We start from the raw sequence: 24,384 nt of genomic DNA, 5'->3' as shown, positions 1-24,384 counted from the left end.
TCTGCTTTTGCTCTCTGAGAAATAGAGTCACAGCTAAGGAAGCTAGTGCTGTGTCCCTAGGCCCTGTTACCATGTGAGGAGCAGGCGGTCTGTGTGCTGCCAGGACCACACGTGGATCGGTGCTGGGTGAGGGAGAAGAGATCGGGATGGAGGTGGAAAGAGGGCATCCCTTTCATCTCCTCACGCACAGCCTTGCTCTGCTTCCTTCCCTTCTGCTGGGGCTGCTTCCTCCCACGAGCACTGTGTGTGCCCAGCCTCTTCTTCCCAGGCTATATTCCTTTCAAAAAGAAAACTAGGCATTTTCATGGAGAAGGGCAAGCCCTACATTTCAGGGCATGCATATTTAATGAGGTCCTAATGATTTTTCATGAAACAGTGCCTAAGCAAAGAAGAACAGAAGGAAGTGTGTCAAGGAAAAGGAGAGATGGAGAGATGGGCAGGGAGAAGCTATCAGACATCTGGGGCTGCAGTGCCCAGAGGAAAGGTAGCATTTTCCCAGTGAGCTGCTTTCTGGATTCTTCACTGCAGGGTTCCTGTCTAGATACCTTTAAGGGTTACCATTTATGTTCTCTTCCAAGATTTTCTCTCCACTATTCCATAATCTTTCCTACGCACTCACCTGCTCCTTCACCCTCCCACCCCCAGTCTTCCCATCATCTTCACTGCTTTGCCATCTCTGGGGGGGAGCTGCCTTCTGTCTTGTTTCTCTCTGGTGGGTGGTACTCTTCTACAAAGATCCCCCCCGCTACCCCAGGCCTATGTTTCTGAGCCTGCCCCATGTGCTGAGCTGAGGGCCAATGAGCTGGCTGAGCATCTGGAGCACCCGTTAAAGCTATGAAGTTAATGGGGGCTCTGAACTGGGGGAGCAGTGCATCTGCTTGGAGCTAGAGGGACAGAGGGCTGGCTTCTCTTACCATGACAGTACCTCTTCCTTCTACCCTGCAAGTACTTCACCCTGAACCTGGTAGGAAACTAAGCAGTTATCACTTGCCAGAGCTCTCAGCCCCCTTCTCCCTCTCTGGGGACTGGATGGCTCCTGGCTGCATGGGCCACGGAGGATCCCGGCTTACTTTTGTTACACATATTGCATGCAGTCCGCAGAGGATGTGGGATCTTTTCTCCTGATCATTGCTGGGATTTGGCTGGCTCCTTGGCAGGCAGAGTTTCTCTGAGCACTGGCAATAAGAAGAGGCAAAGCCACATTTCTGGCCTTTATGGAGAAGGAGTCAGCTTCACTCTAGATTTGCTATCTCTGTTCACTGTTTGTAAGCTGGTAGAATCTCCTTCTGCCCAGAAGTCCCAGCTCAAGCCAGTGAGGGGCTCTGCAGGGCATAAAGAGTGTGTGTGTGAGCAGGACACCACCTCTGCCACCTCCTGGCTGGCAGCGTTTTCTGCTTGGGGTGAATTGAGTAAAACCACCAAACAGGAGAAGACAAGGCTTGCAGAGGAGCCTCACAACTACAGTGACCGTGTTCCAGAGCAAGCTTCACTGTAAGCATGAGGCAAGGGTGAGCCATTCATGATTTTTGGAATAAGAATATTTCTTTACTTTGTTTATTATTTAGATAAAGGTCTAAAACTCCCAAATTCCTTCTATTCAGGTCAATGTGTAACTTTATTTAACGTTTCCTTTGATTTTTTTTTTTCTCCATCTTGTATTTTGTAGCCAGAGCCTGAACCTTCTCGTCGATTCTTTGTTGACCAGTGGGAGCTTTCTCTTAGTCTCCGCTCCTCCACCCGCCCCGCCTCTCCTTCCTCTGACTCCCTCCGACAGGTAGCACAGCCTGGAACTTGGCAAAGCTCTTTCCTCTTCAGCCTCTCCTCAGTTCACCTACACAAATGTCATGTGGCCCAGTGAGGTTGCAGAGCTCTTAACTTTGGCCTGTCTTCTGTGGGAATCCACCTGTGTCTGTCTGTTTTGCATGTAAGGTCTGTAGGCATACACCAAAGTTACGGAGGCTGCTAGCTTTCATGGCATCAAATTCTGTCAAACTCATTTTTTTTATATTTCAACTATATCGAATAATAATAAAGTTTTCAGCCATTAGCTTTTTAAATTCCAAATGTCTTCATATTAATATGCATGACAAAATATGGACCATAGTGTAATTAAATCTCTTAAATGGAGTGGTGATTATGCAGTATTCTGGGTGCCTCTCGAATTGTAATCATTTGAAGAATGAGCCCTGCTTTTTCCTACAATGGAACTGATCCAGCTGTAGAGTAGCTTAGAGAGTGATTGGCGGGTCTTTTTGCCCTTTCTGTTTGTGTTTCCCATTCTTGAGCAGTCTATGCAGTACGTGTGCAGAAGCATATGCATGTGTGGTCGCAAAAGTATAAGTCTAACAGTTGCTACATTTAGACTATTTCTTAAGATTGGGGAGAAGGAAACCATCTGCTTTTCATGCCAGAATAAATAGAACTTGAGTCTCCACCTCTCTTGGGGGATGCTTGTCAGTATTACCACATTGCTGAGAACTGAATGTGACCAATGCCTTTACACGCAGGCAGCCCTGGGCTGTATGTATTTGCTGAGGATGCCGGTTCCTGGTGGGAGGGAAGGGTCCTGGCTGAGCAGTGAGGCCCCAGGGTTTGCTCAGCGTCCCAGCCTCATGTGTGACATCTGGTCTACACTCTCACTTACTTCCTGCAGAATGAAGTGCAATTTTCTGCACCCTCAGTGTCAGCTGTTAAATGATGTGCTCTGCTTTGCCTGGTGCCAGTCTGTTCCAGGCGTAAGCTTCCCTGATATCTCTAAGCTAAAGAAGGTTTAGATCTTAGAGCCACTTGTTTTTCTCGACTACTAATGGGTATAAGCTGTGGAGTTAATGAGCAAGTGGCACCAATCCTTGGAAATCTCCTTATTTTAAATTGAAAAATAGAATTGACTTCCTCAGTTCCAGTGGAACCCTGGAGAATTGTTTGCTCATTTGTGTTTCTGTTATTATCATAGAGTTAACATGGAGTTAGTTTTCCCCCAGAGCGCTTCTCTTATTTGTTCCTGCCTAGCCCAGGGCATGCCGTTGCTCAGGCCAGCGATTCTCTTACACATGGCTTTGCGTGTTGTCCATTCAAACCACTTCCTAATGGAGTTGTGAACATCCCGCAAGACAACTGCCCTGGTGTGTTTCTCAGTCAGAATTAGAGTCAGGACTCCTCACACTCGGCGGGCAGCTGTCCTATTGCACATAGTTTATGAGAGGAGTGTTGCACACATGGGGTTTCCTGATCATTTCCATGTGGAAGGGTGACTGTGGAGTCTCTAAAGGACAGCCAGCAAGGCTTCGACCTCATTCACTGGGGACAGGCTCAAAGCTAGGCTGCCTAGCAGGAAGGCTTACAATTGAAATTTGGTAGTTTCTTGTTACTTCTTCCGCATTGCTAGAAAGAGGATTGAATTGGTTGGATTTTTTCTTTTCTCTTTTTTCAACCTATAAAAAAATAATCCCTCCTGGACTAAAAACACATTCTGATTTCCCAAGACTATACCAAACCACTTGTCTGCATGGCTGCAGGTGTTAGCCTCCTGCAGCCGAGTTTAAGAAGCCCAGCCCAGTCTAGAATGTTTTAGCCTTAGTGCCCAGATAGAACATATAAATACCAACAGAGAGAATGGGCTGAGAAGGATTCTTCCAGATAAAGCTCAGGAATATTTGATGCATATGACAGGGGTTGTGAGCGAAGCATTAATAGGAGGAAGGTGATCATCACTAGTAAGGCTATTGGCATCTTTTACCCAAGGGGAGAGTCATCCCTGCGAGAGTGAGGTTGGTTTCTTTCTAAATGAGGAAGTAACTTCCCAAGCCCTCCCCAGACCCAACTTGAAACATGCTGTTCATCTGGACATCTGCTGTTTTGGTAGGAGTTGTTCATCTTGAATTCTTCATATGTAATTTGAGTCACTAGGATATGGGCCCTTCTTATTCTGTTCTATATTTGTATCCATCCTGTCTTCCCACCTCCCTGAACTATATATTCCAAAAAGACATGAAAGACTAATTCTCCCTTACTGAATTTAATTATTCCTGCAGCCATTATTCTTACCAATGCTGATACGTCTGTGTGGACAATGACACCATTTTTCTTACCACCAAGTTTCCCTGCTTGTGGGCACTGTGTTGGCATGGTTTGCTGCTGCACCTTGTATTCATTTTATACCTTTCAATGATTTTTTTCCCTGTCTTCTTAATTTATTTATTTTTTTCCTTCTCATTTCCCTTCATTCTGGTCATTTTATAATCTCCAACCAATAGAAGTATATAAAGATGTACACGGGCGGAGTGAGCTCATTGGCTGAGCAGATAGCCAATCAGCTTCAAAGGAAAGAACAGCCCAAAACCCTTCTAGACAAGAAGGAACTGGTAAGAGATGTGTTAAGGGCACTATCTATCTAGATATAGCACAGCTGTGGTAAATAAACCTGGTTAATTCTAAGCAGCTTAGTAACATATATAGCCAATATATGCCATGTGTTAATTTTTTTTTAGGTTATCTGAATTTCGTAACAATTTCTAGGACTGAATGGTTGTTTAGAATGTCGTGTGGAAAAATGTACTTAGTATCTCTAAAAGTGATTTCTCTAGAGTCCAGGGGACCCATATCCATGTAGAACCATGTGAACACTAAAGAGGTATTTTTATGCTACCTTCAAAACAGAATTCTGCCAAAATAATTCGGTTTGATTGTTGTGAAATTCTGTAAAACCACCTGGGGTCTCCTCTCAACTGTTGATGAACATCGATTCAGAACCCAGTTCCTGCTGCTTACTGCATAGAGGGCACATGTGACAGTCTCTGCACTTGTGCCGCTGTTTTGGGGGAGAGCCAATAGCAAAGTGAGCCATCTTAGTCTGTCTCAAAGCAAAATCACTTAGTGAGGGTTCGTTTCACATCTGGAGAGGGTCGTGCACCTCCTGGAGGTGAGCCTGAGAAGTGTTGCCCTAACGTGCCTCCCACTGCCCCCCATTACAGGGCTCAATAAAGAAGGAGTTCCCGCAGAATTTGGGAGGCAGCGACACGTGCTATTTCTGCCGGAAGCGGGTCTATGTTATGGAAAGGCTGAGTGCTGAGGGCAAGTTCTTCCATCGGAGCTGCTTCAAATGCGAGTACTGTGCCACCACCCTGCGCCTCTCGGCCTACGCCTATGACATTGAGGACGGTAAGCCTGTTTGCACTTAGAAACTGGGCCTAGGAACACTGTTTTCCATGTGAACTGATCTTAGGGCCTCTTACTGTGTTCTTATATATACATTTTTTTCTGCCTCGCCTAACCCTTCCCATCCATCTCCCTCTACTCTTCTGTTTTTTTCTCTGAGACTCTTATAAATATTTCCCTAAAGTCACCAGGCTGTAGCATAGCATTACTCAGCAATGATGGTAATGAGAATGGCATGTGTTTACCTAAATCATTTCCCTGGCTTCACAGACACGTGTTTCTTACCTCAGGGTGAGATCTTAAAATAAAAGACACAAAGAGGATGAGGCTTTTTTTGTCTTTACTTTAGAGAAGGGGATATCACAGATCTGTAGAAGTCCTATCTCTTGCCACAGGTCAGTGACAGCAAATTAAAACTGGATCTCATGCCACCTGGGTTCTCAGACTTTGCTTCTGGAGGATGACCAAATTATGCCCATCTCTCTCTAGCATCAGCATCTCTCTGATGAATTGAGAGTTTGTTCCACAGGATCTAAATCTAATTTACTGCAGTGTTCAAGCCCTGGCCTTTCGTGGCATGTATTGTTTTTATAATAGAAAGACCTTAATGGAGCAGAAGGTGGGGAATTATACAAATAGATGACAAAGCCTGATAGACAGACATGTCTGCCATTTGAAAACTCTTTGGTGACCTTTTCAATTAACCTTAAAGACATTGATTACTGTACTCATTCCTGTGGAGTGCTGAAGGAACTTTTTTTGAGAGGCAGTCTTACTGATTCAAAAGTAATGAAAAGACCTAGATTAATAGGCGTCCTCACAGAGGTGGCATTATGTGACCTCTTTTTGGATTCTCAGACCCAATTCCAATGTAGGGGTGTGGGGAGTCCCTCACCCCACCAGCCCCACAACACCAAGCAAGTCTCTGACACCAACAGGGTATATGAAAATTCAGCTCAATTCTGACACTGTCTACTCTGCCCAGAGATAGCATCAGATTCCACAGGTTAAGGGCTCAGGCCTACAAGACTGCCCCTCATCCCCCACTTTAGACACCAGTCACAAGCCCCAGGCTGTTACATGTGCTTCTGACCCACTAGCTACAGATTGGGGGTTCCAACAACCTCTTCCTTAGGTTCTTTTCATTTGCTAAAGCGTCTCACAGAACTCAGGAAAACACTTAAGTTTACCAGTTTACTAAAGAATATGATAAAAGATAGAAATCAACAGCCACATGAAGAGATACATAGGGCAAGGTCTGGAGAAAGGGCATAGAGCTTCCATGGGGCAACTCTCCAGGGGTGCACTGCTCTCCCTGCAGCTTGACATGTTCACCAACCCGGAAATTCTTCAAACCCCATCCTTTTGGGGTTTTTATGGAGGCTTCATTGCAGTCATGTTTGACTAAGTCATTGGCCATTGTTTGATTCAATCTCCAGCCCTCTCCCCTGGAGAGTTGGGGAGTACCCTAAAAGGGGGTACCCTCTAATCCCACAGTTCGTCCTTCTGGCAACCAGCCCCTGCCCTTGGGTGGGGTCTAAAAGTTACCTGAATTATTACAACAAAAGACACCTTTATCTAGGGAATTCCAAGTGTTTGGAGCTGAGTCCGGAACTGTGGAGTTAGACCAAATGTATAGGGGAAATATATTTGGTTTTCTGGTACATATGTATGTCCATTACTACACTGGTAGGTAATTTTTGACTGAGGAGACAGTTGAAGATCCTTCAAGGTCCAGCCAGTAGATCCCCAAGTATTTTTGCCCATAGATTGTGTACTCATCTTTGCCACATTCTCTTGAGGACACGGATGAAATGTAAAATGTTCCTCAAGGAGGTTACATTCTGATGGGCATGATAAGACAAGGGCACATGGAGCAACAACAGACGGTGAAGAGTATATAATTAAGGGCTAAGAGACAAAATATAGATTCTAACTTTGCACAAGTTCAGAGGAGGAAGAAATCGATGAAGCTCCCCAGTTTTTAGGAATGACTGAACTGACCTTAGGCTAGACTCTGAGAGACAAGTATAAAATGTCTCAGTGGAAAGAGAGGGCATACCAGGCAAGAGAATGACAGGAGCTCAGATGGGAATGACCATGACATTGGGAGCAGATGAGGCAGGCCAGCCTGGCTAGGTGCATTGTTGACGTTGACTGGGGCAGGGAGGACAACAGATCTAAACAAGCTCCCCAGATTCTAACCCAAATGAATTTTTCAACTCAGACCCTCCACAAAGGACAGATGAACTAGAGAAAAGAATGGAATTTTAGGGATCCTCAAGCTTTAGTCTGTTCTTTATCCACATTACTGTGTGACTCAGAAATCTAACTGAAGGGCCTCACATAAGAAAAAGGGAAGTCATAGGCCGTTTGTAAGAGAAAAAAAGTAACCCAGGCACTGTGGTGGGCCCTCAAATACATACCATGTCCTTCTGTCCTCACAACAACCCTATACAGTAACTGGTTTTATTATTGCAATTCTATAAATCAGGAAGCGAATTCAGAGAAGTCATAAGTTCCTTGTTCAAGTTCACACAAAACTAGTAAGTGCTGGTTTGCCCTGAATGACCTCTGGGATCCCTTCCAGGTCAGACATTCTGGGATTAGTGACTCTGGGCCTGTGTCAGCTCCACACAGGCAAATTGAGAATCTTACGCTTCAGAGAAATATCCATGTTTTACCCTTGTCCCTGATTAGTCTTCCTTTCAGCTCTTTTAAAAGGATGCAGTCCTAAGCTCCTCTTTCTTTTGCCAAATACTAGCTTATTTTCAACTGCTGCCAGCTCTTCAGACAAGGACTCTAAATCAGACAGTGTGTCAAGTCTTTCCCTGTCATCTCAAGGAGAGAAAACCCACTACCTGCTAAGGTGGTCTGTGAAGGGCCACCATCGGTAGCAACAAGCCTGAAACAGTCCACTGCTGTCTATCTCTTCGAGTACCAACCACCCTGACCACCCTCTGCATCTTCCATTGGGACTACTGGTCTCCCTGCCTCCACCATTGCCCCCTAGAGTCTGCTTCCACAAAGCAACCAAGGGATCTTAAAAGATGTAAATCAGATCTTTCCAGCCTGCTGCTTTGTACCCTTACTGTCTGCTGCACTACAAATAGAATCCGCTCAGGCTGAGAGCTTCGCTTGTCCACCCCGGCCTACATTTCCTCCCTGCTGCCAGCTAGCTCACTGTACTCCTGCCACATTGGTTTCTTTCCATTTCATAAACCTAATTAGGCCACTGCTACCTTAGGACTTTGCACTAGCTGTCTCCTCCCCTGGAATGCACTTCCCCCTAATCTTCACAGGGTAGGCTTCTTGTCATTCACAGCTTTGCTTGCATATTCCCTCCTCAGAGAGGCATTTGCAGACCTCCTGATCTGTGGTACTCATCACTACCTGATACTTATTCACACATTATCTGCTCTATCTGAGCAGAGACTAGTCTGTCCTCTTGACTGGAACGTTCTCAGTGTTTAGATTAGTACCTGTCCTATGATGGCCTTCAGTGAGCTGTTGAATGAATGAGTCATGGCCCATTATGCCTTAAGCTTGCCCTTTAGCCATTTGTTTCCTCTGATTTCTTTTTCTAGTCACTCCCATATTTAATTATCAAGATTTAATTTATTTAGACCATCTAAAATCAGTGGCTTGACAGAACCAACCATAATTTGTAGTTAGTTTATAACGTTAGTGTGGCTGTATTCACTGATTGAGACAGGCATCATAGTGACTAAAGGTATAGACTTTGGAGCCAAGCTTCCTAGGTTCAAATCCTCTGTGAGATTTACAGAGTAGGGGACACTTTGGGCAGGTTGTTTAACCCTTCTGTGCCTCACCTGGAAAAAGGTGGAGAGTAACAATATCTACCTTATTGAGTTCTGAGGACTAAATGAGTTGGTAGATATTATAATAGTTATGATAGTATCTGGCACATGGTAAATGTTAGATAAAAATTAGCTCTTTTTGTTATTAATCTAAGAAGTAAAAAGTACCATCATGTTGAGCTTGGGAAGGGGTTTGAGGAGATACATTAATTGAGTACCTGCCACACATAATGTGATTTCTCATTTACTTATCTCACCCTATGAGTATTATCTTCATATTCTACATGAAGATACGTGTTTCAAAATGCTAAATAGTTCACACAGCTATTGAGTGCTTGAGACAGTATTTAAACTGAGATCTGACTTCAATGCTCATGTTCCCTCCATCACATTATACTGCATTTTTAGAGAAAACAATTTTCTGGACTTTTCTTGAAAATTACCTTTTGGTTAGGTTTAGGATTTGTTTTGAAACCTAAGCCTCTTTCATTAATTTAGGATATTATAGCAGAATTCAATGAGGACTCCCTGGAGTTTAGCCTATTGAGTTGTATTTTAAAATACTAGGATTCTACTTAGTAGAAAAAAGCAAACTAATGCAGGGGAAAAAAATAGAAGAAAGGAATGAAAGTAACTATAACTATAGTTTTCTGATACTAAAATAAAACAAGACTTGGTTATAAATAATTGAAACCCAAGTCAGATTAAAGTGGAAGCATTAGGTTTATATCTTCCTTGTAGATAGCATTCTCAGAGAAGGGCTGTCCTTTCTGTCTCACCATCCCTGCGCATCCCCCAGAATGGCTCTGGTTAGCCTGACTTAGCACATGCTCTATCCTGGAGTGGGCTGGAAGAAAAAGGGATAGTCTGACTGACCTATATGGGTCATATATTTATTCCTGTGGTGGATAATGTTAGGCCACACGGTTGACAGCCCATCAGAATCACGTGGAAGAGGAAGGAGCATTTTTTAAAGAATAAGATAGGCGCCTGGGTGGCTCAGTTGGTTGAGCGTCTGCCTTCCGATCAGGTCATTGATCCCAGGGTCCCAGGATCGAGTCCTGCATTGGGCTGCCTGCTCAGCGGGGAGTCTGCTTCTCCCTCTGCCCCTCACCCTGGTCATGTTCTCTCTCACTCTCTCTTGTCTCTCAAATAAATAAATTAAAAAAAAATAAAGAATAAGATACAAAACAGACAAAAAAGAAGCATATGATCCAAGCACTAGTAAATTTTGTCTTGCCCTAATTACATTTATCTTAGCCAAAATTCACAAAAGTGAGGGGCGCCTGGGTGGCTCAGTCAGTTAAACATCTGCCTTAGGCTTAAGTCATGATCCCAGGGTCCTGGGATCATGCCCAGTGTCAGGCTCCCTGCTCAGTGGAGAGCCTGCTTTTCGTCTGCTGCTCTGCTTGCTTGTGCTCTCTTTCTCTCTCTAATAAATAAATAAAATCTTTAAAAAAAACATTCACAAAAGTGAAATGGTTTATTACAGATTGTAAAAAGAGATTGTGTCTAAGCTGAAAAAAATAACCCATGATTCAACTCCCCTCATAGAGAAATCAGCAGTGAGATTGATGGTCCTTTGGCTGTCAGTGTTCCTGACAATAGATGTAGTGTCTCTGAGTTCTGGTTAAGTGCCAATAGCTAGTGGGAAATTCTATTTCAGAAAACATGCTATGTGTATGAATATTATTTGAAATTATGAAGTCCATAAACTACATTTTTCTAAAAGATTTAGTCAGTGTTGGGAGGCAGGGTACAGGTAAAAGAAGACAGAAGTCAGTTACTTGGAAGGAAAAGAGGAGAGATGTAGTAATCAGAGCACCGGCTCTGAAAAAGAAAGAAGGCCATCTCACCTTTATTTCCTTTGACTTTTACATCCTCCCCTTTTTTTCCCTAGCTTTATTGAGATATAATTGACACATAACTGTGTGTAAGTTTAAGGTATACAGTGTGTTGATTTATACTTTTATAAACTGTAAAATGATTACCATCATAGTATTAGGTACCATCTGCATCCTATCACATAGTTACTAATTTTTTTTTTGTGGTGAGGATTTTTTCTTTTTTTTAAGATTGATTGATTGATTGATTTGAGAGAGAGAGAGAGAACGTGCACACGTGTGCCCGCAAGTGGGGGTGGGGGGAGAGAATCTCAAGCAGACCCGTGCCCCCCGCTGCCCCGTTCCACTGAGCACAGAGCCCAGCGCAGGGCTCGATCTCATGACCCTGAGATCACGACCCAAGCCGAAATCAAGAGTCAGATGCCCAACTGACTTAGGTGACCAGTGACCAGCCACTCAGGTGCCCCTGTGGTGAGAACTTTTAAGGTCCATTTTCTTTGCAACATTCAAGTATATAATACAGTATGACTAACTATAACCACCATGCTGTACATTAGATCCCCAAGCTTATTAATCTTATAACTGGAAGTTTGTACCCATTGACCAGTATTTCATCATGTTCCCCACCCCTTAACCTCTGACAACCACCGTTCTGCTCTCTGTTTCTCTGAGTTTGTCTTTTTTAAATTCCATATATAAGTGAGATCATACAGTGTTTGTCTTTCTCTGTCTGACTTAACTTCACTTAACATAGTGCCTTCAAGGTCCATCCAAGTTATTACAAATGGCAGGATTTCCTTCTTTCTCATAGCTGAATAATGATCTCTTGTGTATATATGCCACATCTTTTTTATCCATTCATTCATTGACAGACACTTAAGGTTATTTCCATATTTTGGCTGTTGTAATGCTATAATTGTTGTAATTGCTGGATCATGTGGTAGTCCTGTTTTTCATTTATTGAGGAACCTCCATACTGTTGTCCATAGGGGCTGTACCAACTTACATTCCCACCAGAAGTTCATTAGGGTTCCCTTTTCTCCACACCTTCACCAACACTTAACTCTTCTCTTTTTGATGATAGCCATTATAACTGGTGTGAGGGGATAGCCTGTGGTTTTGATTTGCATTTCCCTAATTACTAGTAATGTTGAGCACCTTTTCATCTACCTATTGGACATTTGCATGTCTTTTTTGGAAAACTGTGTTTCAGTTCTGCCCATTTTTAAATCAGGTTGTTAGTTTTTTTGTTGTTGAGTTGTATGAGTTCTTTACATATTTGGATATTAACCCTTTGTCGGATATATGATTTGCATTTTCTCCCATTCTGTAGGGAGAAATACTGCCTTTTCGTTTTATTGATTGTTTTTTACTGTGCAGAAGCTTTTTACTCTGATGTAGTCCCACTTCTATAGATTTTACTTCTGTTGTTTGTGCTTTTGCTGTCATATCTAGGAAATCACTGCTGAGAGGGTCAGTGTCAAGGAGCTTTTCCCCTGTTTTCTTGTAGTTTTGTAGTTTCAGGCCTTGCACTTAAATCTAATTTAATCCATCTCAAGTTCGTTTTTGTGAGCGGTGTAAGATAGTGGTCCAATTTCATTCTTCCATATGTGGTTATCGAGTTTTCCCAACACCGTTTATAGAAGAGACCATCCTTTCCCCATCAAGTATGCTTGGCTCTCTTCTCAAACTGGGATTTATTTCTGGGTGTTCCATTGGTCTGTGTATCTGTTTTTATGCCAGTGCCATATACTGTGTTGATTACTATAGCTTTGTGATATAGTTTGAAGTTGGGAAATATGATGCTTCTGGCTTTGTTCTTCTTTCTCAGTATTGCCTTAGCTATTCACGGTCTTTTGTAGCTCCATACAAATTTTAAGATTCTTTTCTATTTCTGTGAAAATGCCATTGGAATTTTGATAGAAATTGCATTGAATCTATAGATGGTTTTGGGTAATATGGATATTTCAATAATATTAATTCTTCCAATCCACAAATATGGATATCTTTCCATTCGTTTGTATCTTCTTCAGTTTCTTTTATCGAGGTCTTGTAGTTTTCAGTGTGTTGATCTTTCACTTCCTTGATTACATTTATGCCTAAGTATTTTATTTTTTTGATGCTAGTGTGAATGGAATTGTTTTCTTTACTTTTTCAGATGTTTTGTTGTTAATGTATAGAAACAACTGCTTTCTGTGTGTTGATTTTTATATCCTGCAATTTTACTGAGTTATTGATTAGTTCTGGTGGCATTTCAGTGGAGTCTAGTCTAGGATTTTCTACATGTAAGATCATATCATCTTCAAAGAAAGACAGTTTTTATTCCTTTCTTATTTGGATGCCTTTTATTTCTTTCTCTTACATAATTACTCTGGCTAGGACTTCTAGTACTTTGTTGAATAGGAGTGGTGAGAGTGGGCATCCTTGCAAATCTGAGAGAAAAAGTTTTCAAACTTTCACCTTTGTGAATGATGTTGGCTATGGGTTTGTTGTATATGGTCTTTCTTGTACTGAGGTATGTTACTTCTATAACCTAGTCTGTTGAGTGTTTTTATCATGAAAGGGTATTACACTTTGTTAAATGCTTTTCTGCATCTGTTGAGATCACGTGAATTTTATCTTTCATTCTGGTCATGTGGTGTATCACATTTATTGATTTGTGTATATTGAAACATCCTTATATTCCAGGGATAAATCCCACTTTGTTGTGGTGAATGATTGTTTTAATGTGCTGTTGAACTGGGTTTTCTAGTATTTTGTTGAGAATTTTTGCATCTATGTTCATCAGGGATATTGGTCTGTAATTTTCTTTTCTTGTCATATCCTTATCTGGCTGTGGTATCAGGGTAATACTGGCCTTGTAAAATAAGTTTGGGAGTGTTCCCTCCTGTTTAATATTTTGGAAGAGATTGAGAAGGATTGCTGTTAATTCTTCTTTAAATGTTTGGTGGAATTCACCAGTGAAGCCATCTGGTCCTGGACTTTTCTGTTTGGGGAGGGTTTTGATTACTGATTCACTCTCCTTACTCAGTATTGGTCTATTCAGATTTTCTCTGTCTCCATGATTCAGTCTTGGTATGTTACATGTTTTTAGGACTCTGTTCATTTCTTCTAGGTTATCCAGCTTGTTGGTGTATAATTATATGTAGTAGCTTCTCGTGATCCTTTGTTTTTCTGTGGTATCAGTTGTAACGTCTCTCCTTTCATTTCTGATTTTGATTATTTGGGTCTTCTGTTTTTCTGAATTAGTATAGTAAAGACTTGTCAATTTTGTTTATCTTTTCAAAAAGCCAGGCTTTAGTTTTCATTGACCTTTTTTATTGGTTTTCTGGTTGGGTTCTCTTATTTAAACTTTGAGAACAGGAAAGTACATTTGTCAAAGGAGTACCTTCTGCAAATGAAAAGGATAAATGGGATTACTCTGTTTCAGCAGTTTCTATAATAGGGTCTATCCTTTAATTTTCGAAAGACTTGGCTCTTTAAAGTGGGAGTAAGGAAAGAGCCAAGAAAAAATGACCTTTTGTGACTGACTCCCACTACCAGTGTCATGGGAAAAGCCAAGATCATTGTTTTTCAAACTTTGGACCACACCTGCAAAAGAAAATACATGTTACATTAGGACTCAGTAAACACATGTAGACACAACTAAAAGCTATAAGGACCAGTAATTTGATTATGCCACTGTGCACTTTAATGCATTTTATTCTGCTTCATTCTATTCACAGTCCATTGCAGGATTGTTGGTTTGATTTTGTATTGTTTTTTTAATGCTGATCCTGACCCACTAAGGGGGGCATAAGGCTGGCTTGTGAATGGTTGCGGGAGAAGGGAGCAGCAGAGGGGGTCCGGTCAGAGCCAGTGCTCAATGCTCCCCGACCCCCTGCAGCCTTCACGCCTCCACCCTGCGCTTATGTTCATTCTTGGTTTCCCCAGAAATGCTACTCCCAGCTTTCCATGTGACCGCATCTTTGTTCTACACACACTGCCACTTTGTTCACTGGCCCTGCCATGGAAGCTTCACATCTTTGCTCTGGGCTCTGATTGGGTGATAGCTCAATGGCCTTCACATATCCCAAAGAAACCCCCTCCCCCTTCGGGCAAAGGGGAGAGGTGGACTGAAATCAAAGTTTATAGGGAGGGTTTGGCCACCCTGGACAAGAAGCCTGGGCAGTGGTGACAGCGCCCTGTGGCTAGAGGAGATAGGAGCGTGCTAAGACCAAGGAGTCAAGTTCAGAATTAAGAGTCTCGCTCACTTCCTTTTCCCCGGCCTCTTGCTGCCTACAGGTAAATTCTACTGCAAACCACACTACTGTTATCGACTCTCCGGCTCCGCACAGAGGAAGAGACCAGCAGTGGCTCCTCTCTCTGGAAAGGTAATGGTGATCCATCTGTAAGTGGGGGAGAAGCAGCAGGTGCATTTTAGTGTGGTGACAGGTGAGGTGTGGTTGGCCAGGCCTGCTAAATGGCCACTAATTTGCCTTTCTTGTGAATGGGAAGGGCCTGAGAGACAGTCACAGTCCAGTTGGGGAGGAAACCAACTTTTTGAGTATAATCTTGATATTACATTTCACTAAGGTAATGTTCCATCCACCACCTGAGTCGGATTTGAGAGATTATGTTAGACCCTTCTGTTTACTCTATATAAGAGAAGACTTTAGTCATTGTAAATAAGCATCTTTCTGAGAAAAGGACACCCTGCAAAGGAATGTGGCTATAAATAATCTGCTCTGCTTGTCAATTCCTTTAACTTTCTTTATTCTGTGAATTACTTATCTAAATACCTTTTTTCCTTCTTACTTTTTTTTTTTTTTTAAATGAGAGTAGCTCCTCTACTTGTCTTTGTCAAGGTGAACCGGGTATTCCCTTCCCTACAGGATGTTACCTTGTCAGCTTGTAGGCTTACTAACCCGTCCTGGAGAGGCTTTTGTTGACCTCAGAGGGACTTGTGGGGAAAGGAAACTGATTCCAGGGTGGACCTAGATTTTGACTGCTGGCGATTGCCCCATGAAGTCTGTCCTGGATTTTTAAAGAAAGACTGACTGTGTGAAAAATACAGTCTGGATTGACTGGTGAGAGCAGTGAACTAGCCAGGCAGGGGCCATTGCCTTCTGAGATTTTAGTGCTTCAGTCAGTCACTCTTCTTCTTGTGGACTTTCCTAGGAGGCCAGAGAAGCCCTGCAGGATGGCCCAACTGTGGACGCAAATGGACGGGCCAGCGCCATGGCCAGCCCTGCTGAGAGAACCCCAGGTAGCCTCACTTCCTTGTTTGGCTGGGTGGTGCGTCACTCTCTCGGCCTCTGTGACAAGGCCAAGGGGATGAGCCAGCACCTCCAAAGCAACATTTCTTCGATTGGGCATCAAGTGGCCCAAAACCCTTTGGACTCCTTTTTCATGTGCCAGCTGCTTGCGTTCGGAGTCCCCTTTCTCTATGGCCTGTCGGAGGTGCTGGTACAAATCCGAGGGGAGTTGCGCTGGCAGACAGTGAGCCAGTAGGGGCGCCATCTGGTGAGCGTCAGTAATGTCCATTCCCGATCTCAAAGTATTGTTGCTGGGGCCTGGGAGTCTGCCCGCACCCATAAGACACACTGGGGTGGTCGGTCCAGGCCCCATCCAGGTAGACAGGAATTCAGAACAGGCTGCTTGCCAGAGTCCCAGGGCCTTCTTGTTCTGGACTCCTTGGACAGCATGGAATTGTAATAAGGCCCCATGATCTGGATTTGTGTTCACCTAAACTTGAAATTCTTGCATCCCGCTCCCTATTTAGGTATCTACATAAGCTGACACTGCACTTCCATTTGACGTGTAACCACTATAGGTCATGCCCTGTCCTAATCACTTTGGGGCATTTGAACTTCTAATGAGGACCAAACCGTAATTTGTTCCATTTCCACTAATCATTTCCTTGTGTCAGGAAGTGAATGACACTATCCCTACCTCTGAAAACACATTTATTCTGGTGTTTTAGCTCATGGGCTCATGGACGTTAGATTTGTTGTGAAGAATTGTAGTTTTTTTCCTTAAAATTACCTCTCTCTGCTCCGTGTCAGGCCAGCCTGTGAGATATGTCCCCAGTTCCACAAACTGCTGGGTGGTCCCAATACCCCCAGGGCAGCCACAGACTATATACAACCCAGGGTCATTGTATAGGTGAGAGAGGAAGTCAATGGGCCGTGTTTCTGCTTCTCACACTTTTTCTGTCTTTCACAGCAGATAGATCTCAAGCAGCCATTTACAAACTCATGAAAATTACCATATAAAAACTAAAGATTATCAGCTAATGCTAGAAACTGTGGAGGAGTTGGTAGTGAAATTTCCATAATGGGAAAAGAGAAGAATTATCCACTCTACTTTCAAATGAGAGGTTTTCAGAGTTGCTTCTTTCCCTGTGCTTAAGAATTAGAGAAAGGGAGAATGTGCCCCAAGAGGGCAGTGATTTGGAGGCTAAGGCCCAGCAAACTCCAGCTGAGCTAGGTGAATTCGGCTTCTGCTCTATGTGTGCCCACATTAAAATCCAGGGAAGCTTTTTAAGTGCCCTACGAATTGGACCAACATTTTATAGCAATGTTTATGCCACGAATGACTTTGAAACCTATGGCTTTGAAATCCTTTATGATCTGTCTTTTCCATGAAATGCTGGCAGCCTTTTGCAGTTGACACTCTCAGAGCACAAGGGGGAAGTGCTGGTAGCGAAAAATCACCAAAGTGATCTAGACAGAGACTTAGGCTCTGGGGTCTAGAATGTGCATTTGACCAGGTTGAGAGCACATCCTCATCAGTCTGGGCCTTGTTCCAGCAGAGATGGATTTCCAAAGGAACTTGGCCACTCAGTAAAATAACTCAGAGAAATGAAACTTTCTTTTTCGGTATCAAGTACAGAACATTCTTTTAAAAAATTTAAACACAATGAAGTTCAGGTCGTTTCTGAGCAAGCCAAGTTTTGTTCACTTTCCCCTGTGGCTCAGTTTGCCGTTCTTACTGTCTAATCTGAAGGCATAATGGATTTAAAGTTCCATAGAGAAGGAGAGGAATATTCTACAAAGCAAGGATAGAAGATAAGCGTTTGACAATGTAGTTAAAGACTCAACCAAGAAAGAATCAAATCCCTGAGGACGTCTCAGCCCCTACGGTTCATGATTCTGAAGGTGACTTGCCTGTTCTAGCACAAGGGGTTCAAGATGTGCATCCCAGTGCTTGACTCCCTAACATGAATGAGGCAGGCACTGTCCCTCCACTTTGATGCAGCTTAGGGCTAATGGGATTCAGTTAGTATCTGCCTCTGGGGACTTGGGCTTTTGGAAATGACAGCCCTGAGTCTGAACATGCGCCAAAGCCCCAGCACTTTCCCTACGAGGTGTCTAATTCTTCCTAGCCTCTATAGAAAAAGAACAGAATCATGCATGGTATTTTATAGTTGGCATGAAGTAGATTTCTTTTTTTCTTTTGATAGGGATGTCTTTTTTTAAATCTCAGACTGAAGCTTTGATTAGTTAACTGGAATTTCCTTTTGAAAAGCTTCAGAAAACTCAGGCATTTCAGGGTTCCAGAAACGTGTCCTCGATAACAGTCATTAACCCAGATCCATGGTACGTCTCCTCTCCTACACTCTAGACAAGAAAAAGCTGTAAATGAATGAACTTGATTTCACTGTGTATAAATAAGCCATGCTCCTAGACCCATATCCCCCAGAAGGCTAAGCTGGAAAAGCTAGGCTGTAGCTGGCCCTTAACCCTGCTGTGCGTTTCCTCTGGGCCACCTCTGTGTTTGTGGCAGTACCCTCTTTTCCCTTATGTGCTTTCCCCCTTATGCCAAAATTACTGTTGTTACCAAAAAAAACAAACAACTCACAAGTTGGAAGAACCTACTCCAGGCCTGCTTTGCAGTGTTGTCTTTCTCTGGTGACCTAATCTGTAACTGCTGCTAGTTTAGTGTTTGGAGGCAGACATTACTGTTGTTTATCATGTGCTTTTAATATAGAAACCCTCTTTTCTGTTTCCCAAAATCTGTAAATGCTTTGTTTCCAAGCTTCGTATACTTACTGCTATAGATTAGTGGACCTGGCACAGATTTTCTACCCTGGCCTCCTAGTACCTGCCCTGACTTTAAGAAAAGTTGGGACAACAGGTAGAGAAAGAAAAACCCCAAATGAGTTATTTTCTCCTTGGACATAAGACCCTCAGTTGCAGGTTTTTTGGATCCTTTCTTTGTTTAGGAGAATCCCCTTTACATTTCATATAGAGGATAATAAAAAATGAAGCATAAAGATGATGGGGAATCATAAGGGAAGAGAAGAAAAAGCTTTTCTTGTAATACTGGCAACAGAGATGGGATGGAAAAGACGTCTTAACTGTAAAAGCCACCTAGCAGTTAACAAGAGGCAAATGCCTGCTCCCTGTCCCTAGACAACCCTTGCATGATCACCATTAGGTTCTATAGTTTGGGTGCTAAATGGGCCAGAGTAGCCATGCGATACAAGGAATTCCATGCAGTCCTGGGGTTCCTGCCTGTAAGGACAAAGTTAGGAAATCTCACTGCTTCCCAAGCCCTCTTCCCTTACAGGCATTTCTGGAAAACCTCTTAGTAGAGCAAAGAGAATTGTGCAGTCCAGCTTAACTCCCCAGCCCTCCCCCAAGAGTCATAGTTTAAAAAAAAAAGAAAAAGAGTCAGTTTGATGGTGATGTGTAAATATTTATACATATACACATGTATATTTATATAGGTGTAATTTCATATATACAAGTAGATATTTATCGTGTCCTAAATAATTATAACCATAATAATGAAGCTGTTTCTGAAGCTTCTTGTTCCTTGGTTCTGGAAACCAAGGGAGCTTTTCCAGTGGGGAACCATGTCACTGGGCTGGCTTAGAGTTCTGGTCAGGGTTTGGAGGGAACAGAGCAAGCCAGCACACGTGTGGACGTGGAGACTTTGGGGGCGGGGGGTGGGTATCTCAGAAAATGAGCAGTACACGGCCCCAACCTCAGAAAGTAAGTTGATTCACAAGCAGACTAGGAAAGCAGGGGTTATGTTGCTCACGGACTACCACAGAGAAGCAGACCCCCCCCCCACCCCCTTCCCTCTGTTTTGCTTCCAGGTGTGTGTATCACTGGATTAGGTACTGCAGCTTCCTTCTGTCTCTTGGTGTTCAGTGTGTCTCTGTAGGGCAGTGGACTGTTCTTTGTCCCCCCTAAATGGGCCTCAGCATGGCCTTGAAGGCCTGACCAGCAGATTAAGGGATTCCCTTTTTCCTGGGCCATTCAGCTTGGGGTGGAGTTCAGGGTAGAGGTCGGGGGGTGGCAGCCAGCCAGGTTCCCACGGCCATGGTACAAAGACACTGTAGCAAGGGAGGACGCACTGTGCCAAGGAACGCATCACCTGTCCGCTTCTGGCCTTTCCTAAAGCCTTTACGTTTGCCCTTGTTTTTAATCTGTGCTGTGAGTTTTTGGTGTGTTTCTTTGTGAGTTTTTTAATTTAATTGTGTAACTTTGTTTTTGCCATTACTGTGAAACTAAGGTGTTATGCTTTTAATTTTTTTTAACAAATGTTACCGTTCTTATTTAAGAGAATAAATTCCAAACAATCTTCAGGTTTCTGAGTTTTTCTTTTCCTTCCCTTTTTCCTGTTTGGAGGGTGGGAAAGGGGTTAGCATAGGCAGGTCTCAAGAGTGGGCCTGAAAGCCATTGTGCCTGAGGACTGTCACTTCTGAGGTGGGGTCAGGAGAGAGTGTGGATGTATTAAAATGGGGAAATGGGGTGTTTATACCTAAGATACAGAAAGGCCTCTCTTCACGGGGGTTGGCATGGTGGAACACATTTTGTTCTGCAGCAGCTGCAGATAGAAAAGAGCGAAAAGGCGCCCCCTGTGCCCCACATCCAGTCAGCCAGTGTGAGGGACTTGCGGGCTAGAGCAGATGGAGGGATAGAAATTCCCCGGAACCCATGTCTGCCATGGGGACACGGAGACAGATGCTTGCCTTTCCTGTTCCTGACTCTGGCAGGCTGCTCTGGGGACCTGGGAACAGTTATGTTTCTCTCCTCTGCTTTGAGGCTTTTGCCTGGGCACAGTGACCTCTCTCCTGGTGACATTGAAGGTTCTTGTTCTTTTCCCAGCTGATGTCTCTCTCATGCTATCTTTGCTGTGACCTGGACGCTGAGCTGGGCTGTCCAGTTCACCTTGGCCACTCACCCTCAAGCCAGGAGAGATGAGCCTATTGCCTTCTCACACACGCTGCCGTGACCTTAGCAGTGGTGGCCTCTTCTACCGTGTCAGCACACTGACCACAGTGGCACAGCCCAGCTTTGGTGCTAAATTGGGCCAAAAGGGGGCACCTGGTGGGGGAGCACTCAGCACCAGTTCTGCTCCCACTAGCTCTAGAAAATTGGGTGTCTGTTGTTAAAAAGGCCTGCCTGGCCTTCTCTACTCAGAAGCAGCCCACTTAGGACTCAGAGTTCTCAGGCTTACCCACAGAATAGAGAAACAGAGTGCTGGGTTCTCTTGGCATTCTAGATTATCAGACCCTCCCTGACAGGGGTCTGCATCCTTACATAGCTTACTGCTCTGTCAGAACACTGTTGGTACCATTTTAATCCTCAGAGCATTTCTGGTTCAGAATTTATCCCAACAGAGAGTTTGAGTTCTCATTCCCACCCCCTCCCCCAAGTCTGTAGTCTGTTGCTCCCCTTTCTCTGAAATAAGTTCATCAGTTTCCTGGTGCCTGCAAAAGGCTGGGAGAAAAAACTGGGATGTGGGGGATGCAGTGAGTAACAGTGAATCAATTGACTAAGTAAGAATTGATAAGCATAGATATATGCATAGAATTTTCAAATTTTAGACCTTTGCTTCTGTTGTCTTTACCATGCCCCTGTAAGAAAGGGGAGGAGAGCCAAGATTGTTTAGAACAGTACACTGGAGCATCTAACAGAAAGGTGTGACAGTGGACGTGATTCTGTGCCACCAGTTGTGAAGACCCTGGACAATTCCCTTTGGGTCTCAGTTTCTTTCCGAAACTTCTTGAAATCCATTCTCTCTCTCTCTCTCTCTCTCTTTTTCTCATAAATTCCCTGGAGATGTCCCTAATTGAGATACTCCCTAGGAGAATCCTGTGGTGTAGACATGGAAGCAGTATAGGCAATGAAAATGGGCCACTCTCTATTTTCATACTGAAAAAAAGGGCAAGATAATGCCATGTAGGACCCAGGTCCTACAGGTTTCCCCCCTGAGGAACAAATAGAAGAAAAATGCCCATGTAGGGCTGTCTTAAATGTAACCGCTAGGCAGAGATTTCAGGAAGAATCCTCCCTGAATCCCAGTCCCTTTCACAAACCTTCAAAACCTTATCAAGACTCCAAAACCAGTCCTTACCTTGGAACTCAGATCCAGCCAAGCACCCAGCAAGTGCCAACAAGTAGATTAGTCATAACGAAATGAGTGGGCGGGACGTCAAATTGGCACTCCCTGTCTAGGTTAAGCCATGGGGTTGCTGTGTTGCTCTTCCGCTCCTCTCTCTCTTTCTCGTCACTGCCCACAATTCTCAGCTGTGTGTGTTGGCTGCTGATGCCTCTTTCTTCACAATTGTTCCTTGTCTCTTCAACACATATGTTCTGGAGGGGGTAGGCTTTTGTGCAGAAACACCTTCCATACACGAGAGAAGACAGGCGGGGCTCCAGCATATGTGACTCTCCTTCAATTACTTCCAGGTTTCACCAGCCACATGAGCACCGTTTCCTTTTTTTACTTCCTGTGGGTCAACTCCCACATAGCTTTGCATAGTTTAGGAACATTATGAATACTTCTGAGGCAGTTTTATAGGCCTTTAAGAAGGACAATGGGCAAAAGATTGAGTCACTGCCAACACCCAAACCCTAACTCAAGCTAACTAAACTCGACCTTACCTTTGATGTTGTTCTTTTCCTCCCAACCTGTATGCATAAGTATAGTTAGAGGGCTCCCAAAATGTGAAAAAAGCTCCCAGCCCTCACAGAGGGCCCTCATTGGCACGAAAGGGGGAGTTTGGGGAACACACTTCAACAGAAAGGGAGTCCAGGGCCCCCGCTCTGCCTGGCTACAGAACAGAGTCTCTTGGGGCCATGCTAGGAGAATTACTAGAAAAATTCTTACAGTTGAGTCCATTTCTATTGGCTTCTTAGGTTTCCTTCACCTCTGTTCTTGCTTATTTACCCAGCTTGTTGCGATTGTGCATCAATCATATGAAACTGTTCCAAGTATGCCTATTAAGTAATTGAATTCTGTACTTTTGTAAAATATCAGGATTATTTCCATTTTATCACTGTTATTTCGTAGTGTAACCTTATTTTGATTAGGTCTGGGATTGTAGGTCTTTCACAATTATTTCATAGTAAGTCACCCTGTTACCAGAAGAACTTTACACCCAGGGCCACCTGCTTCTCTTAAGGTTCAAAAGCTGCCTTCCCTGTACCCTGTGTCCTAGTGTTCCTGGGCCTCTACCAAAGCCACCTCCCTGGAAAAGATGAACCCAGTTAAAAGGGTAAGGACCTCAAGTTTAGTTACTAAAGACCACCACTACCAGGCAAGGACCTAAAGGCTCCAGAAGAACTCAGGACCTCAGTGAGTTTTGGTTTCCTCAACAAACAGGACAAAACCAGAGCTGTTTCACTGGCAAGACCTAAATAAATATGTTTTCCTTCCATTCTCATGTTCTTTCAAAGTTAATAAAGCCAGGAATACTATGAAAGTAAATTCCAGGGAGGGTAATCCTCTTGACATTTAGTAGCTGCTCAGAGATCAAACCTGACACTAAACAGTGTGATTAGATGGACTCTATTTGGAGCCTTAGGGAGAAGAGTTTGTCTCCAAAAGCTAAACCACAGCTCTTAGACTGAGCTCAACCCCTTAACCAAAGAATAGCTAATACTGATTATAATAGGATTAAAACAGCTTATTTATTCTTGTTTCCCTGTTTTCTAGAACTAAGTTAGGATCTAGAAGGATCAGGCTAGAGAGAGACCAGCTATAAAATCCCTCCCACCAATAAGAGACATATTTGAGTTAGTAGGTTCTTTTATTTAATTTTTTTTTTAAAGATTTTATTTATGTGACAGGGAGACAGCGAGAGAGGGAACACAGAGAGAGGGAACACAAACAGGGGAAGTGGGAGAGAAAGAAGCAGGCTTCCTGCCGAGCAGGGAGCCCGATGTAGGGCCCGATCCCAGGACCCCGGGATCATAACCTTAGCCGAAGGCAGATGCTTAACGACTGAGCCACCCAGGCACCCCAGAGTTAGTAGGTTCTTTTAAAAGTAAATATTCTCGGGGTGCCTGGGTGGCTCAGTCAGTTAAGCGTCTGACTCTTGGTTTTGGTTCAGGTCAGGTCATGATCTCGTCGTGAGATCGAGCCCTGTGTTGGGCTCTGTACTTAGCGTGGAGTCTGCTTGAGGTGCTCTCTCCCTCTCCCCCTACCCCCTCCCCGGCTCATGCTCATGCTCTCGCTCTCTCTCAAATAAATAAAATCTTAAAAAGAAATTATATACTCTCTCCTAGAGTTTAGTCTAATGTGAATTACTCTAAACTAGCTATTTGCCTATCTTTTAG

The 24,384-nt window shown here is 43.6% G+C and overlaps 1 protein-coding gene across 1 annotated transcript in view; it reads left to right on the top strand.

Moving 5' to 3' along the window:
- Nucleotides 1–24,384, top strand: part of MICAL3 (microtubule associated monooxygenase, calponin and LIM domain containing 3) — a 200,503-nt gene that overhangs the window by 108,341 nt on the left and 67,778 nt on the right. Inside the window, 5 exon segments of the mRNA XM_027594507.2 lie at nt 1,667–1,774; nt 4,254–4,361; nt 4,971–5,157; nt 15,104–15,192; nt 15,980–16,067. Coding sequence (XP_027450308.2) covers nt 1,667–1,774; nt 4,254–4,361; nt 4,971–5,157; nt 15,104–15,192; nt 15,980–16,067 — 580 coding nt within the window.

Source organism: Zalophus californianus, chromosome 9 (genome assembly GCF_009762305.2).
Source record: "Zalophus californianus isolate mZalCal1 chromosome 9, mZalCal1.pri.v2, whole genome shotgun sequence".
Lineage (NCBI taxonomy): Eukaryota > Metazoa > Chordata > Mammalia > Carnivora > Otariidae > Zalophus > Zalophus californianus.
Note: the sequence above shows the minus strand (reverse complement) of the source record. Positions and strands in the feature narration are given on the sequence as shown.